We start from the raw sequence: 18,847 nt of genomic DNA, 5'->3' as shown, positions 1-18,847 counted from the left end.
CCGCGCCCGGGTGGCCCTGGAGAGGGTGCATGAGGTGTCTGCCGGTACGCTAGAGGCTTTCCATGACCGGTGGGCACCGCAGGGGCTGGAGTGCTTCCTGGATCCTCACAATAAAATTATTATTTGACACTTATTTTGGTTTTTTGATTTGCTGCGCATAAAACACACCCTAACCCCCCCTTCTTTAAAAAAAAAAGAAAAAGAAAGATGGCCATCTACAGGTCCAGTCTAGAGGCGGCCGATGGGGGCAGTCGCTCCGACTCTCTGCCTCTCTTCTGCGGCATTCTCCGCGCCCGGGTGGCCCTGGAGAGGGTGCAGGCGGTGTCTGCTGGTACGCTTGAGGCTTTCTGCGACCGGTGGGCGCCCCAGGGATTGGACTGCATCGTGACAAGGAAAATAAAACCATGATATAGTTCGGTTATTTAATTGACCTGTCGGGATGACATGGGTGGCCCAGTGTCATCAGAAAAATGGGACATGTTCACACCTACCCTCCACCCCCCACTTCCCTTAATGGGCTGAAACAAAAATTAATTGGCTGCAAAGTGTGTGCTGGTATTACAAATTGAGAATAGCTTTGAGAAGGCCAACGGAATGTTGGCTTTTATTGCTCGGGGGATAGAATATAAAAACAGGGAGGTATTGCTGCAGTTATATAAGGTATTGGTGAGACCGCACCTGGAATACTGCATACAGTTTTGGTGTCCATACTTAAGAAAAGACATACTTGCTCTCGAGGCAGTACAAAGAAGGTTCACTCGGTTAATCCCGGGGATGAGGGGGCGGACATATGAGGAGAGGTTGAGTAGATTGGGACTCTACTCATTGGAGTTCAGAAGAATGAGAGGCGATCTTATTGAAACATATAAGATTGTGGAGGGGCTTGATCGGGTGGATGCGGTAAGGATGTTCCCAAGGATGGGTGAAACTAGAACGAGGGGGCATAATCTTAGAATAAGGGGCTGCTCTTTCAAAACTGAGATGAGGAGAAACTTCTTCACTCAGAGGGTGGTAGGTCTGTGGAATTTGCTGCCCCAGGAAGCTGTGGAAGCTACATCATTACATAAATTTAAAACAGAAATAGACAGTTTCCGAGAAGTAAAGGGAATTAGGGGTTACGGGGAGCGGGCAGGAAATTGGACATGAATTTAGATTTGAGGTTAGGATCAGATCAGCCATGATCTTATTGAATGGCGGAGCAGGCTCGAGGGGCCGATTGGCCTACTCCTGCTCCTATTTCTTATGTTCTTTGAGCCCTATTTACGAGATTGTCAAGGAACTTAAGAGCCTGAGGGGGGTGGTAAACAGGCGAAAGGATAAGCAAAACCAAACAATAAATTAAATAGTTAGAGTACAGTCAAATAAACCTGCTGCTGAGGTTTTTCAAAAACTCCTCCAGCAATAGCTGTCTGTCTATGCAAATGAGCAGCTGCAATAAAAAAAATAAACGTCAGCATTTTGCTTTGTGCCACGCATTTAACGCAAAGTAAAAATAACATATATTTTAAATGAAAATGTTTTTAAAAAAATAATAAAAATTCTGCCAGTTTTTTTAAAAAAAAAGTCGCTTTGGTCGTTGTCCCCCCCTCCCCTTTTAAAACGTTGCCTTTAAGAGTACGGTCCGAAGAGCGACGCAGGCGTCGACCCAGCTTGAGCGCGAGCGGCCGCTGGCGTTTTGTGATTGACGGGGGCGTTGAACCAATCGATGTTGAGGACCAGGCTTGCCTGTTTGAAGGGGCAGCAGCGAAGTAGCCAATTGGCGTGCGCCGAGGGCGGGACCTGAAGCCGGTGATCAGGTTAGTGTGAGAGGGAGCGGCGGAAAAAAAACAACATGGCTTCAGGCCGGAGAGTGAGGCAAGTAAGTGACGGAGCAGAGGGGACGGGGAGCAGCAAAGCTAGTCTTGTCAAATAGGTTTACAAATAACAAAAACAGGGTTTTTTTTTTGCAAAAGCGTTAACAAGACTTCGTTACCATGGTTACTTCCGGCCCAGTTGCAGACCGTGGTCACTTATCCCCCCTGCAAGTTGCATATTATGCCCAGATATATACCCGCCCCAGATATAGACCGTGGTCATCGTCTGTACCCCCCCCCCCCCCCCGGATATAGACCGTGGTCATCGTCTGTACCCCCCCCCCCAGATATAGACCGTGGTCATCGTCTGTACCCCCCCCCCCAGATATAGACCGTGGTCATCGTCTGTACCCCCCCCCCCAGATATAGACCGTGGTCATCGTCTGTACCCCCCCCCCAGATATAGACCGTGGTCATCGCCTGTAAACCCCCCCCCCCCAGAAATAGACCGCGATCATCGCCTGTACCCCCTCCCCCCCCCCCCCAGATATAGACCGCGGTCATCGCCTGTACCCCCCCCCCCCAGATATAGACCGTGGTCATCGTCTGTACCCCCCCCAGATATAGACCGTGGTCATTGCCTGTACCTGTACCCCGCCCCCCCCCCCCCCCCAGATATAGACCGTGGTCACCATCTGTACCCCCCCCCCCCCCCAGATATAGACCGTGGTCATCGTCAGTACCTCCCCCCCCCCCCCCAGATATAGACCGTGGTCATCGCCTGTACCCCGCCCCCCAGATATAGACCGTGGTCATCGCCTGTACCCCCCCCGCCCCCCAGATATAGACCGTGGTCATCGTCTGTACCCCCCCCCCCAGATATAGACCGTGGTCATCGCATGTAGCCCCCCCCCCTGCCAGATATAGACCGTGGTCATCGCCTGTATCCCCCCCCCCCCCCCCAGATATAGACCGTGGTCATCGCCTGTACCCCCCTGCCCCCCAGATATAGACCGTGGTCATCGTCTGTACCCCCCCCCCCCCCAGATATAGACCGTGGTCATTGCATGTACCCACCCCCCCCCCCCCCCCCCCCCCCCAGATATAGACCGTGGTCATCGTCTGTACCCCCCCCCCCAGATATAGACCGTGGTCATTGCCAGTACCTGTACCCCGCCGCCCCCCCCCCAGATATAGACCGTGGTCATCGTCCGTACCCCCCCCCCCAGATATAGAGCGTGGTCAACGTCTGTACCCCCCCCTCCCCCCAGATATAGACCGTGGTCATCGCCTGTATCCCCCCCCGCCAAGATATAGACCGTGGTCATCGCCTGTATCCCCCCCCGCCAAGATATAGACCGTGGTCATCGCCTGTACCCCCCCCCCCCCCCAGATATAGACCGTGGTCATCGTCTGTACCCCACCCCCCTCCTCACCCAGTTATAGACCATGGTCATCGTCTGCACCTACCCCCCCCCCCCCCCAGTTATAGACCATGATCATTGTCTGCACCTACCCCCCCCCCCCAGTTATAGACCATGGTCATCGTCTGTACCCCCCCCCCCCCCCCACCCCTATGAATCAAGGAAGTACACCCCCCACCAGCCTTAATCCAACCTGACAGCTCAACTGAGGTTGAGAACGCAGTATGTGGGGACTCATGGCAAAGAACTGTGTCCTACGCACACAGCAAGAATTCACAAACAGCAAATAATCTCTTTTTTTGGTGGTGGTGGTTGAGGGATAAATCTTGCTCAGAACACTGGGAGAGGACATTGTTCTTGGAATAGTGCCGTGGGATGTTTTACACCCACTTAGGAGGGCAGATGCTGCTTTGTTTTAACATCATAGTCAGACTGGTGAAATGGGCGACACATGGCAGATGAAATTTAATGCAGTGAAGTGATGCATTTTGGAAGAAAGAACGAGGAGAGGCAATATAAACTAAATGGTACAATTTTAAAGGAGGTGCCGGAACAGAGACCTGGGGGTGTATGTACACAAATCTTTGAAGGTGGCGGGACAAATTGAGAAGGCTGTTAATAAAGCATATGGGATCCTGGGCTTTATAAATAGAGGCATAGAGTACAAAAGCAAAGAAGTCATGCTAAACCTTTATAAAACACTGGTTAGGCTTCAGCTGGAGTATTGTGTTGAATTCTGGGCACCACGATGGCCTTGGAGAGGGTGCAGAGAAGATTTACTAGAATGGCACCAGGGATGAGGGACCCACGGTGATAAAAATAGAGAATGAAACAGGGGCAGTCGGTCAGGTCACGCAGAAAACTGCGAGGGAGGACAGGCTTCACCCAGGTTTAGAAGTTTAGAATGCAGAAAGCTGTTTAGGTGTTATTTCACTGAAGATGACTGTGATGTGGGGAAGCGTTGCATGCTCATTATTTTGTATTATCTTAGTAGGTACAGCACAGGAGGATGCCATTCGGCCCATTGTGCCTGTGCCGGCTCTTTGAAAGAGCTATCCAATTAGTCCCACTCCCCTGTAATTTTTTTCCCTTCAAGTATTTATCCAATTCCCTTTTTGAAAGTGAATCTATCATCTTACTGGTACTGAAATCCCTGCTTTCAGGAGCTTAGGTTTTGGAATTTCTCTTTGAATACACCCCAACTGTCTGATATGAAATAATTGATCATATCTTTTAATGTGAAATAAGTCTGGCTGAAGAAAAATATTACCGTTATGCGGCATTTGAAGTTAAGTTCCGATTTCAGAGTTGCCATAGAAATTGGTCTTGTGTGGTAGCGCAAAATGGGCGGAATGGCATCACATCCCATTATATTGACAATAGAGCCGAATATCAGAGGGACATAGAACGGGCGGACGATGGGATAACTGCCCGTATTGTTATGCAAAGACAAGTTGTACTGGGTTGAACTAAGTGAATCTGAACATAATTGTTGTTTTGTATGTTGGCTTGTGAAATAGAGCAGCTTAGATATTGGGCACTGTGAGTGAGCTGTACTGTGAGAGGCAAGGATTCTGCTTACTGACTGACGCCACTAAACCAGAGAAGGTATTTAGCGCAGACCCAAATTTGTAACACTGACACTTCAGTGCAGTACAGGTGCCATCCTTTGGATGAAATCATAGAATGATAAAATCATACAGCATAGAATAAGGCCATTTGGCCCATCGTGCCTGTGCCGGCTCTTTGAAAGACCTATCCAATTAGTCCCACTCCTCTGCTCTTATTATCCAATTCCCTTTTGGTGGTTATATTGAATCTGCCTCCACCACCCTTTCAGGCAGTGCATTCCAGACCATTACAACTCACTGCATAAAAGAGATTTCATTTCCCCTCTGGTTCTTTTGCCAATTATCTTAAATCTGTGTCTTCTGGTTACCGACCCTCCTGCCACTGGAAACAGTTTCTCCTTATTTACTCTATCAAAACCCCTCATAATTTTGAACACCTCAATTAAATCTCCCCTTATCCCTCTCTGTTCTAAGGAGAACACTCCCAGCTTCTCTAGTCTCTCCACAGAACTGAAGTCCCTCATCCCTGGTACCATTCTAGTAAATCTCCTCTGCACCCTTTCTAACACCTTGACATCCTTCCTAAAGTGTCAAGTCCAGAATTGGACACAATACTCCAGCTGAGGCCTAACCAGTGATTTATGAAGGTTTAGTGTAACTTGTCTCACTCGGTAGCTCGACATACACCCATGGCTCTTTTAAATGTTGGGTTTTTAAAACTAATTACATACGAACATACATATGTAATTTGTTCACCCAAGTTTTTAAAAAAAAAAAGGCACTGAGTCAAAAGGAGGTTCAAATGCTCATGAGCTGGGCTCTGATGACTTTTGTAGACAATATGCAGTTCATTAGCCTGTCCTGGTCATCAATAAACATCTCGCTCCCATTATGCTGGGAAGTCTCTGGGCCCAAGTGCTCAACACGGGTTGGTCCGGTGGTGATGAAAAACAGAGACTGACCAACGCTTCCTTCATGTTTCCCCACCAAGCAGAATGAATATGCACATCGATGCTGCCGTGTCTAGAGAGAGCATCTAGTGCTGAGCTATATGGCACTCGGTTGAAGTTCTGGTGAGCGCAGATCTGGGGGGATTAGGGAGGATTTTGAAGTGATGAATCGAACATCCAAATGTACCGGTTTAAGTGCAATTTTCCTGATAGTGTATTGATACTAATTGGCTAAATAAGCCTCGTGAATCGGTTTGGTTGTTTCGCAAACCAGTTCAGTGAAATGCCGACTTTCTCTTGTTCCAGTGACGCTGCAACGTTCCTCTTTGTACCTTGCCGTTGGATAAGGATTCGTCCGGCCGAAGAATTTCATGAGGAGGACTGAGAGGGGACACTATGATGGAAGGCTCTTCATCTCCCCACAACTCCAGGCAACCGTCTCGCAAGCGGGAAGGGAGTGTGGAAAGCCAGGGTAGGTCGCACGTCCGGGTCACCTCTAAGCCGTTGAGGAAAGTGCGGCGAACGGCGAGGTGGAACACTACGGACTACACGGTCCACGAGACCGACAACGACATGCTTCTGATCATTTCCAATGAGCATGAGGTGGAGAGGAGGCCCTCGAGAAAGGCTGGGATGAGGAAACCGTCAGCGAGGAAAAGCAACCGCAAGATGAACACGAAACGCAGTTCCCTCAACAGTAAGGTTTCCCTGGACGATGCAGAGACAAAGGAGGCCGTCTCTGAAGATGCAGGAGGCCGCAATAAGCTAATGGATTCAGAGGTGGAGGTTAAGAAGAAGGTGGTCTTGGACCGATGGGGCCAAGAGCTTCCGATCGAAGTCTTGGTTCATATCTTCCATTACATTGTGTCATCGAATGGGGCCATACCATTTCTCTGCAGGTAAAGGCACGGTGAGATACAGAGTTTCTGACTTGTTGAGGTGAGACCGTTATGAACAGTGATGTGTACAAACCCTGCACGCGGCGGGACGCGGGCCCTGCACATGTATTTTTGGCAAATGTTCATCTCCTTCCCTTTTAAAAGCTGTTATGGATTCTGCTTCCCTCACCTTTTCGGGTTGGGCATTCCAGTAGTGCCTTGCAGTAATTGATCTTAGTTGCACTGTGCAGTTGATCAGGGCTTTTACATATAATCATTATCCCACTACTGATGATACGTCCTCCTTAGATCACCATTAACCCCATCGATTTGAAACTTGAGCCCTATAATTTATTTTTATTCGTTCATGGGATGTGGGCGTCGCTGGCAAGGCCAGCATTTATTGCCCATCTCTAATTGCCCTTGAGAAGGTGGTGGTGAGCCGCCGCCTTGAACTGCTGCAGTCCGTGTGGTGAAGGTTCTCCCACAGTGCTGTTAGGTAGGGAGTTCCAGGATTTTGACCCAGCGACGATGAAGGAACAGCGATATATTTCCAAGTCGGGATGGTGTGTGACTTGGATGGTGGTGTTGTTCCCATGCGCCTGCTGCCCTTGTCCTTCTAGGTGGTCGAGGTCGCGAGTTTGGGAGGTGCTGTCGCAGAAGCCTTGGATGGTGAGACAGAGCAGAAATCTCCTCCACCACAATCTCGGGATTACCACCCTGGGTTTCAAGCTGCGTGTACGTGTGACTTGATCTTCTCGTCCTCTCTTTTTTTAAACAGGATGGCCCGTGTGTGTCACCTGTGGTATGGAGCTGCTGCCAACCCCAGACTCTGGCACAAGGTTACAGTCTCCTATTGCTGGGTGGAACCTGGAAAGAAACTGGTACCTCCAATTCAGAGAAAAATCCAAAACACCCTCACCTGGCTGAGAGACAACAGGTTCGTATGAGTCTGATGGCCAAAGGAACCAGCTGGTTGTTTTTAATTGGGATGGGGTGGGGATTGATGTGTGGTATTTTCAGGTGAGGTCAGCTGCCGCAATGGTCAACAACAACAATAACTTGCATTTATATAGTGCCTTTAACGGGAATAGTGCCAGAGGACTGGCGGAAAGCTGATGTGATTCCTATATTTAAAAAGGGAGATAGAACAAGTCCAGGGAACTATAGACTAATTAGCTTATCGTCGGTGGTAGGAAAGATAATGGAATCTTTACTCAAAGATGTAATAGAAAAACATCTAGAAAACAAAAATATAACAAAGAGTGGTCAGCAAGAAGGGAAAGTCATGCTTGACCTTATTAAATTATTTGAAGAAGTAACAGAAAGAGTAGACAAGGGTAATGTAGTAGGTGTAATATATTTGGATTTTCCAAAGGCCTTCGATAAGGTACCGCATAGTAGACTCATGACTAAGGTCAGAGCATGTGGAGTCAGGGGACAAGTAGCAGAATGGATAGCAAGCTGTCTACAAAACAGAAAACAGAGGGTAGGGGTTAAAGGTCGCTACTCAGACTGGCAGAAGGTGGGAAGTGGTGTTCCACAGGGATCGGTGCTGGGACCACTGTTGTTCACAATTTACATTAATGATTTGGATTCAGGAATTGGAAGCACAATTTCAAAATTTGCAGACGACACCAAATTGGGGGGTGTAGTTAATATAAAGGAAGAATGTGTCAAAATGCAAGAGGACATTAATAAACTTACAGAATGAGCATGTAATTGGCAAATGAATTTTAATATAGATAATTGTGAGCTGGTGCATTTTGGTAGGAAGAATAAGGAGGCCACAATCTGTTTGGATAATAAGAGTCTAAATGGGATAGAGGAGCAGAGGGATCTCAGGGTACAGATACACAAATCATTAAAAGTAGCGACACAGGGTAATCAGGCCATTTAAAAAAAAAGGCAAACCAAGTACTGGGGCTCATTTCTAGAGGGATAGAATTGAAAAGCAGAGAAGTTATTTTAAACTTGTACAGAACCTTGGTTAGACCACACTGGGAGTCCTGTGAACAGTTCTGGTCTCCATATTATAAAAAGGATATAGAGGCATTGGAGAAGGTGCAAATAAACATTCACAAGGATGATACCAAAACTGAGAGGATATCCTTAACAGGAAAGGCTGAACAGGCTGGAGTTCTTTTCTCTAGAAAAGAGAAGGCTGAGGGGTGACCTGATGGAGGCCTTTAAGATAACGAAAGGGTTGTAGGGCTGGAGAAAGTTACAGAGAAAGGCAGGGGCGAGACCATGGAGGAATTTGGAAACCAGGATGAGAATTTTAAAATCGAGGTGTTGCTGGACCGGGAGCCAATGTAGGTCAGTGAGCACAGGGGGCACTGGGTGAACGGGACTTTTGGATGATCTCAAGTTTACAGAGGGTGCAAGAACTTGTGTTTATATAACACCTTTCATGACCTTAGCGTGTCCTAGAACACTTCAGAGGTAATGAATTTCAAGTGCAGTCTCTTATGTTTTGTGGGCAAACACGGCAGCCAATTTGCACATAACAACACAAGCTTCAAATGACCCGTTAATATGTTTTGGTGGTGTTGGATGACAGATAAATGTTGGGTATTGGGAGAACGCTCCGTGCTGTTCTTCGAATCGTGCCATGAGATAGAATCGTAGAAAGTTACGGCACGGAAGGAGGCCATTTGGCCCATCGTGTCCGTGCTGGTCGAAACGAACTATCCAGCTTATTTCCACTTTCCACCACTTGGTCCGTAGTCCTGCAGGTTTGTAGGTCTTTTACATCCACCTGAGAAGGCAAGTTGGTTTAACATCTCATCTGACAGACAGCACCTCTGACAGTACAGCACTCCCTCAGTAACTGAACTGATGTTTCAGCCTGGATCAAGTGCTCAAGTCTCTGAGGTGAAAGTACTACCAACTTAGCCAAGCTGACACTGGCAGATGGTGCAGTTTTACCTTTGTCAGGTTGGTTTCCATTTGCTCTATACTGAAGGAGAGAAAGCTTTAAACCTTGCAGTACTGATGGCAGAATTGAACTGAAATAATAAGACAAAAATAATTTGTTACATTCTAAGATTTTTAAAGCTGGAATAGTTCCATAACTAAGCACATTTCCCGAGCTTTGCCTTTAGAATATTTAACGTTTAGAATGTATGGATGAGTTTTGTCAATGTTTCATTTTCGAAAGTGTACCTGTTGACATAGTGACCAAGAACCCAATGGTATTGAAGTTCTTGGACATCTTATGGTGGCCAGTCTTGTGCTTTAATGCATGGTTTCAGTCAGTAGAAGCCCTCATTTAGGTGTGGCAGGAGGTGTACTGCTCTTCCTCCTCTGATATCCTCATACATGCCTTCGTCACCTTCGGACTCGACTCCTCCCACACTCTCCTTTCTGCGCCCACTGTAAACTCCAAATTGCCCAACACGCTTGTTGCATATACCTTGTCCCACTCTGTGTCACTTGCTCATAGCCCCCTCCTATCTAACCTACATTAACTCCCTATTCTCCCCCAGTGCCACAAGTTAAAATCCTCATTGTTAAATCCCTCCACGGCCTTGCTCCACACCACCTCCTTCAGCCCGAAGGTTCCCCACAAATTCTCTGTTCCTGTGATGCATCTCTCCACCCCCTTCGCCCCACCATTGGAGGCTGTACCTTCAGATACTTGGGATTTACTTTCTGGAATTCCACCCTTCCAACAACAACAGCAACAACGTGCATTTATTTGGCACCTTTACCGTAGTAAAACCTCCCAGGGTGCTTCATAATCAGACTAAAATTGACCGAGCCAAAGAAGGAGATATTAGGACAGGTGACCAAAAGCTTGGTCAAAGAGGTAGGTTTTAAGGAGCGTCTTAAAGAATGAGAGAGAGGTAGAGAGGGGGGAGAGGTTTAGGGAGGGAATTTCAGAACTCAGGGCCTAGGCAGCTGAAGGTATGGCTGTCAGTGGTGGGGCGTAGTCGGGAATGCACAAGGGGCCAGAATTGGAGGAATGCAGAGTTCTTGGAGGTTTGAACACGAGGATAGAAATTTTATAACCGAGGCTTGGCCGGACTTGGGGCCATTGTAAGTCAGCGAGCACAGGGGGTGATGGGTGAACGGGACTTGGTGCGAGTTAGGATACGGGCGGCAGGGTTTTGGATGAGCTCAAATTTATGGAGGTTCAACTCTAAACCTCCCTCTCCTCCCATTTAAAACACGTTACCGTGACAAAGCATTCAGTCAGCCCACATACTCTCTTCCCTCCTGGCCCGGACTCCAATTCCCCCTCGGGTGGTTTTCCAGTTAAAGGCGCCAAGAAATGGAAGGTCGCCATCACCCCCACTCATGGCACAGAAACGTTTCATTGTGACCACCTGGGCCGACAGCTTTAACATCGAGATGGGCGTGGGTTCTCAGAGTTCAGGGGCTACGGGTGGCAGCGGAGAATCATTCCCCCACCATTAAGACGACCAACACAGGCACTTTTCAAAACTGAAGGAGTCAGTCCTCGAGGCTGGAAGTTGTGGTAAAAGTTACAAACTGATTTTGTCTGCATTTTTTTTTACATGCAGGTTTTCACAGCTTCGGGAATTCTCCCTCTGCCACTGGAACAATCTAGTGAGTTACACCATGAAGGTAAGATTTACGCTCGAGGGTTGCTCTCCAGTCGGATTAGCAATTTGTTTTTGGTACTGTTCCTAAAATAATATTCTAAGGAATATCCACTGATGCTGACTCTTTAATCCCCTGTCACCCCAAATGTCAGGGAAAAGTTTGCCAAGAGAAGCTGGGGTTGTGCTCCTTAGAGCAGAGAAGTTTAAGGGGAGATTTGTTGGAGGAGTTCAATATCATGAGGAGTTTTAATAGAGTAAATAAGGAGAAAGTGTTTCCAGTGGTCAAAGGGTCATTAACCAGAGGACACAGATTTAAAGTAACTGGCAAAAGAGCCGGAGGTGAGACGAGGAAAAATGTTTTTATGCAGCGAGTTGTTATGATCTGGAATGCACTGCCTGACAGGATGGTGGAAGTAGTTTCAATAGTAACTTTCAAAAGGCAATTGGATAAATACTTGAAAGGAAAATTTTGAAGGGCTACGGGGAAAAGAGCAGAGGAGTGGGACCAATTGGACAGTTCTTTCAAAGAGTCAGCACAGGCATGATGGGCTAATGGCCTCCTTCTGTGCTATGATTCTATTTTGGACAGTTACATGGGTAAGATGGGTATAGAGGGATATGGGCCAAGTGCAGGCAATTGGGACTAGCTTAGTGGTATAAACTGGGCAACATGGACATGTTGGGCCGAAGGGCCTGTTTCCATGTTGTAACTTCTATGATTCTATGATTCTATGTATCATTCTATGATTCTAAACACGCTAGAACCAGTTAGAATAATCTTTTCCACACCTGTACATTCCTTTGCTCTTGTGTAAATTTGATCTGTTTTCTTCCCTTGTAGCCTAGGTAAAAATGGGTAATAATAATCCACTTTGCTGGCAAAAGGGTGTGTATTTAAAGAAGTCAAAGGCACAGACTGTCTGTTTGTATATGGGAATTTTTACTCAGAGGACATAAAGGTGTTGGTGGTGGAAAATTCACTACGGTACAGTTCTGCAGTTGTGGTTAAGATACATTGTGGAAGAAGCTTTACTTTGCTGCACCCACAGCTGGGCATGTTTAATGGGGCAGAGAAGTGGGAGCTTTACCCTGTGCTGTACACGACAGGAATGCTCGATATAAAGGGATTTTCATCTGTTCTATCCTTTACCTGGCCTGCAACGCTTAATGCTGAGGTAGGTTGTAAATTACAGGGAAGTGTTCCATTCGGTAGCATTAACATCCCTAACTTTGAGTTCACTTCCCACACAGTTCCAGCTGGCATCGCCTCATCCTGTTTGATTTTAGAGTAGAGTTCCAGGTCTCACCGTTATTCCAGTCTTTCTACACATCGGTGTTACTGTTTTTCTCTTTTCAGGCCATCACTGAGTCGTGCCCTCAGTTAGTCTCCTTGCGACTGACTAACTGCACTGGTGTCACATCTGATGTCTTCGAGGCGCTGGCCACCCATTGCCAGAAGCTGGAAAGTTTAAATCTGCAGTATTCAGTGGTAAGAGGGCTACTTGTGAATCTACACTCCAGCTATTGCACAATTGTACCAATTTGAACAAGAAAGGGGCTTCAGTCAGCCTATTATACCTGGGCTGGTGCTAGTTCTTTTCCTGTACCCTCCCTTTATTATTTTTTCTTTGTCAAACTTGATTTAAGGACCACTGGGTTTGGCTGCTGTGCACCTGAGAAAACTGACCGCAACGTGCTGTGGTCAGTTGCAAATTAATTTCGGAAAGGGGCCTGAAATGGGCATTAGGCCCCCAATGTGCATAGGCAGTCGGCCTAACGCCAGTTTCAGGTGGGTGCCCTGGACGACTACTGGCACCCTGACCAATGTGGCATGTAGTTGACTCCGCTCCAATGGCCACTCCATATTTTCTTGCGTGGAAAAATAAATTCTAATTTCCCCTTTCATGCTCTTATTACTAATCCTAAGTTTATGCCACATTGTTATCGATTCACCAATTAGTGCAGACAATGTTATCCCTTGCTATGATTTCTAGCAGTTTTCCTATTACTAATATGAGTTACCCGCCTAAACCCTTTCCATTTTCTGGACAGGGGTATAAGATTGGCCGCCCTCCAATTCCCATTTCCAAAGATTCTTGTTAATTTACGATGTGATTAGTATGTGTGTTATTTGATCACTAACTTTCATCGCTCAATATTTGGAGTGTAGGCCTGCAGGGCCTGATGATTCATCTTTAAATCTAGTGACCTTTTTAGTACACTTTTTTCTTTTTAATATTAGTTGTTCTGCGGTACTCATGCAATCCTTTCTCCATCCTCTTCTGTAACTATAGGGGCCAAATACTTGTTAAGCACCTCTGCCATACTTTTCATCTCCACTAGATCACTGTGTGGCCCACCCTTTCAATGAACTATCCTCTTGCTTTTGATGTCCCATGCTCTGGAATTCTCTCCCTAAACACAACTGCCCCTACACCTGCATCATTTGTCTCCTACCTATCTGAATAAAGGCCATGTATCTTTAGGAATGGTTTCTCTACTCTTTCCTGAATCTTGAACTCCAGCATCCCCCAAGGATCTGTCCTTAGGAATTTCCTTTTCCTTGGCAACATCTTCTGCAGGCTTAGAGTCAGCTTCCACATGTATGCCAATGACACATAAATAAGGAGAAACTGTTTCCGGTGGCAGAAGGGTCAGTAACCAGAGGACAAAGATTTAAGGTGATCGGCAAAAGAGCCAGAGGCGACACGAGGAAACATATTTTTAACTCCGCGAGTTGTAATGATCTGGAATGCACTGCCTGAAAGGGAGGTGGAAGCAGATTCAATAATAACTTTCAAAAGGGAATTAGATGAATACTGGAAGGGAAAAAATTGACAGGGCTATTGGGAAAGAGTAAGGGAATGGAACTAATTGGATAGCTCTTTTGAAGAGCTGGCTCAGGCCCGATGGACCGAATGGTCTCCTCCTGTGCTATACCTACTATGAACTCTACCTCTCCACCTCCTTCAGCCCCTCCACTGCCCATGTGTTGTCAGATTACTTGAGTGATATTCAGCATTGGATGAGTCACAACTTTCCCATTCTGCAAAGGGATATAGACCGGTTAAGTGAGTGGGCAAGAAGGTGGCAGATGGAGTACAATGTGGGGAAATGTGAGGTTATTCACTTTGGTAGGAAGGATAGAAAACCAGAATATTTTTTAAATGGTGAGAAACTATTAAATGTTGGTGTTCAGAGGGACTTGGATATCCTCGTACAAGAAACACAAAAAGTTAGCATGCAGGTACAGCATGCAGTTAGGAAAGCAAATGGCATGTTGGCCTTTATTGCAAGGGGGTTGGAGTACAAGAGTAAGGAAGTCTTACTACAGTTGTACAGGGAATTGGTGAGACCTCACCTGGAGTAGTGCATACAGCATTGGTCTCCTCATCTAAGGAAGATATACTTGCCTTAGAGGCGGTGCAACGAAGGTTCACTAGATTAATTCCTGGGATGAGAGGGTTGTCCTATGAAGAGAGGTTGAGTAGAATGGGCCTATACTCTCTGGAGTTTAGAAGAATGAGAGGTGATCTCATTGAAGCATAAAAGATTATGAGGGGGCTTGACCGGGTAGGTGCTGAGAAAATGTCCCCTGGCTAAAGAGTCTAGAACTAGAGGGCATAATCGCAGGATAAGGGGTCGGCCATTCAAGACTGAGATGAGGAGGAATTTCTTCACTCAGAGGGTTGTGAATCTTTTGGAATTCTCTATTCCAGAGGGCTGTGGATGCTGAGTCATTGAATATATTCAAGGCTGAGATGGATAGATTTTTGGACTCTAGGGGAATCGAGAGATATGGGGATCGGGTGGGAAAGAAGAGTTGAGGTTGAAGATCAGCCATGATCTGATTGAATGGCGGAGCAGGCTCAAGAGGCCGTATGGCCTACTCCTGCTCCTATTTCTTATGTTCTTAACATCAGGAAGAATAAAGCCGTCACATTTTACCTCTGCCGCAAGCCCTGTTCCCTTGCCACCATTCCAACCCCCTCCTCGGTCACTGTCTCAAGCTCAACCAGACTGTCCTTTCATTATTTTTTTGTGCTGGTTAATAAAATCAAATGGAAAGAAATTCAATGGAAAGCAACAGAAAAGGAAGGAAGCAGAGACAAGGTAGAGAGCAAAACCGAAATGTAAAAGAAAAAGCAAAAGAGGAAAAAAAAAATGCAAAATGGCAGTGGAGGGGCTGAAGAAGGTGGAGAGGTAGAGTTCATAGTATCGTAGTAGGTATAGCACAGGAGGAGACCATTAGGCCCATCGTGCCTGAGCCAGCTCTTCAAAAGAGCTATCCAATTAGTTCCATTCCCTTACTCTTTTCCCTGATGGACGAGTGAGTTTGACATTCATACAAAGGGTAGTGGAAATCTGGAACTCTTTTCTCAACCCACCCCCAAAGCTGGGGGTCGATTGGAGCTTTCAAAACAGAGATTAATAGATTTTTGTTGGGCAAGGGTATTAAGAGTTACGGAACCAAGGCGGGTGGATGGAATTAAGAAACAGATCAACCATGAAATAATTGAATGGCGGAACAGGCTCGAGGGGCTGAATGGCCTACTCCTGTTCCTAAATGAAAGCCAGGAATCTGTTTTATTGAGTCTCAACTCCTATTTTGTTTGCCTTTTCCTTCCAGGTTGACACGGCAGCTGTTGTGGGTTTTCTCGAAGCAGCAGGGTCGAACCTCAAACAGCTTTGTGTGACGTACAACAGTCGCCTGCACAACATTTTCAACGCCATTGTGGTAAGGCACATCATCGAGGGCTGAGATATAGGAGCCCATTATATTAGGGCTTGGACTGTAGTGGGGGAGGGAAGAATTCTGCTGAACCTGTGTATGTAAAGTACATGCATTGGTTGTGATCTTCCAAAGTTCCCCAGATTCTAGAACGGTCCCCGTGGATTGGAAGGTAGCAAATGTAACCCCGCTATTCAAGAAAGGAGGGAAGGAAAACCGGGAACTTCAGGCCAGTTAGCCTGACATCAGTCGTCGGGAAAATGCTGGAATCCGTTATTAAGGACATGGTAAACAGGGCACTTAGAACATCATAATATGATTAGACAGAGTCAACATGGCTTTATGAAAGGGAAATAGTGTTTGACAAATCTACTGGGTAGGTAAAGGGGAACCATTGGATGTAGTATATTTGGATTTTCAAAAAACATTCTATAAGGTGCCACATAAAAGATTGTTACACAAGATAATGGCTCATGGGGTTGGGGTTAATATATTAGCATGGATAGAGGATTGGTTAACGGACAGAAAACAAAGAGTAGGAATAAACGGGTCATTCTCAGGTTGGCAGGCTGTAACTAGTGGGGTGCCGCAAGGATCAGTGCTTGGGCCCCAGCTATTTACAATCTATATTAATGACTTAGATGAAGGGACCGAGTGTAATGTATCCAAGTTTGCTGATGATACAAAGCTAGGTGGGCAAGTAAGTTGTGAGGAGGACACAGAGTCTGCAAAGGGATATAGACAGATTAAGTGAGTGGGCAAGAAGGTGGCAGATGAAGTATAATGTGGGGAAATGTGAGGTTATTCACTTTGGTAGGAAGAACAGAAAAACAGAATACTTTTTAAATGTTGAGAAACTATTAAAGGTTGGTGGTCAGAGGGATTTGGGTGTCCTTGTACACGAAACACAAGAAGTTAACATGCAGGGACAGCAAGCAATTAGGAAAGCAAATGATATGTTGGCCTTCATTGCAAGGGGGTTGGAGTACAAGAGTAAGGAAGTCTTGCTGCAATTTACAGGGCTTTGGTGAGACCACACCTGGAGTACTGTGTACATTTTTGGACTCCTTCTCTAAGAACATAAGAAATAGGGGTAGGAGTAGGCCATATGTCTCCCTGCGCCTGCTCCACCATTCAATCAGATCTTGGCTGATCTTTAACCTCAACTCCACTTTCCCGCCTGATCCCCATATCCCTTGATTCCCCTAGAGTCCAAAAATCTATCTATCTTAGCCTCGAATATACTCAACGACTAAGCAGCCACAGTCCTCTGTGGTAGCAAATTCCAAAGATCTAAGGAAGGATATACTTGCCTTAGGCAGTGCAACGAAGGTTCGCTAGATTGATTCCTGGCATGAGAGGGTTGTCCTATGAGGTGACATTGAGTAGAATGGGCCTATATTCGCTGGAGTTTAGAAAAATGAAACATATAAGATTCTGAGAGGGCTTTACAGGGTAGATGCTGAGAGGCTGTTCCCCTAGCTGGAGAGTCTAGAACTAGGGGGCATGGTCTCAGGATAAGGGGTCGGACATTTAAGACTGAGATGAGAGGAATTTCTTCACTCAGAGAGTTGTGCATCTTTGAAATTCTATCCCCCAGATGGCTGTGGATGTTGAGTCGTTAAGGTCGATAGATTTTTGGACTCTAAGGGAATCAAGGGATATGGGGATCGGGCGGGAAAGTGGAGTTGAGGTCAAAGATCAGGCATGATCTTATTGAACGGCGGAGCAGGCTCGAGGGGACCTAGGGCCTACTCCTGCTCCTAGTTCTTGCGTTCTTATACTACATGGCGTACTTGGATTTCACCACCAGAGTACAAGCAGGGGTACTGTTACATTTAGGTGGCTGACTAGGCTGAGAGGCCAATCGAGTCTGTCTGATTTACATTAGCCGCACTTGTTCAATGCATTATTATAATAGTCTGCATCGTTAAAGGACGATGGTGGATGTTACTTTACTTTGTGATTATCATAAATGTTTTTTTCCCCTCTGTTTTTTCTTTCATCACCCTCTTTTTTGAGCCCTCTGGTCAGCACCATTCATCATTCCTGTGGCTCAGTGGTAGCCTCTGAGTCAAAAGATCATGGGTTCAAGTCCCCCTCCAGAGACTTGAGCACATAATCTAGGCTGACTCTTCAGTGCAGTACTGAGGGAGTGCTGCACTGACGGAGGTGCCGTCTTTCGGATGAGATGTCAAACCAAAGCTCTGTTTGCCCTCTCAGGTGGACGTAAAAGATCCCACGGCACTATTCGAAGAAGAGCAGGGAAGTTCTCCCCGGTGTCCTGGCCAATATTTATCCCTCAACCAACACCACTAAAAAACAGATGACCTGGTCACTATCACATTGCTGTTTGTGAGACCTTGCAGTGCACAAATTGGCTGCCGCATTTCGCTACTTTACAACAGTGACTACGCTTCAAAAGTACTTCACTGACTGTAAAGTACATGTAACATCCCGAGGTAGTGAAAGGCACTATATAAATGCAAGTTTCTTTTTTCTTTATTCCCAAGCAAGAGTGGGTTGGGCAGGGTTCCCACTCCCAGCCTTTTGCCAGCACCACCCACCATTCAGCTGCAGAGATGTGTGGACAAGGAGGTTGTGGGGTGATTCGCCTCTTGAGCCCCATTTCCTTTGAACGAAGAGGCTTCTGCCTCTGGCATACACTGACGCCCGTTTGAGATCACAAGCTCACCACACGTTTCTGAATTGAGAAGCCCGGGTGGAAGGGTCACAAGTCAGGACAGCAGCAAATGTAACCCCACTATTTATAAAAGGAGGGAGAGAGAAAACAGGGAACCACAGACTGGTTAGCCTAACATCAGTAGTAGGGAAAATGCTAGAGTCTATTATAAAGGATGTGATAACAGGACACTTAGAAAATATCAACGGGATTAGAGAAAGTCACCATGGATTTGTGAAAGG

At 46.4% G+C, this 18,847-nt stretch overlaps 1 protein-coding gene across 2 annotated transcripts in view; it reads left to right on the top strand.

Moving 5' to 3' along the window:
- The first annotated feature begins 1,780 nt into the window (after positions 1–1,780).
- The window catches only part of fbxl6 (F-box and leucine-rich repeat protein 6), a 59,257-nt gene continuing 42,190 nt past the window's right edge, over positions 1,781–18,847 (top strand). For both annotated transcript variants that reach the window (XM_067968718.1, XM_067968725.1), the window contains exons 1-6: positions 1,781–1,858; positions 6,045–6,637; positions 7,398–7,556; positions 11,149–11,212; positions 12,548–12,679; positions 15,821–15,928. In XM_067968718.1, the coding sequence (XP_067824819.1) occupies positions 6,135–6,637; positions 7,398–7,556; positions 11,149–11,212; positions 12,548–12,679; positions 15,821–15,928 (966 nt within the window). In that variant the 5' untranslated portion in view covers positions 1,781–1,858; positions 6,045–6,134. The remainder of the gene's footprint in view (positions 1,859–6,044; positions 6,638–7,397; positions 7,557–11,148; positions 11,213–12,547; positions 12,680–15,820; positions 15,929–18,847) is intronic.

The sequence above is a fragment of the Heptranchias perlo genome, chromosome 2 (genome assembly GCF_035084215.1).
Source record: "Heptranchias perlo isolate sHepPer1 chromosome 2, sHepPer1.hap1, whole genome shotgun sequence".
Lineage (NCBI taxonomy): Eukaryota > Metazoa > Chordata > Chondrichthyes > Hexanchiformes > Hexanchidae > Heptranchias > Heptranchias perlo.
The sequence above is the reverse complement of the archived record's forward strand: the minus strand, read 5'-3'. Positions and strand labels throughout refer to the sequence as shown.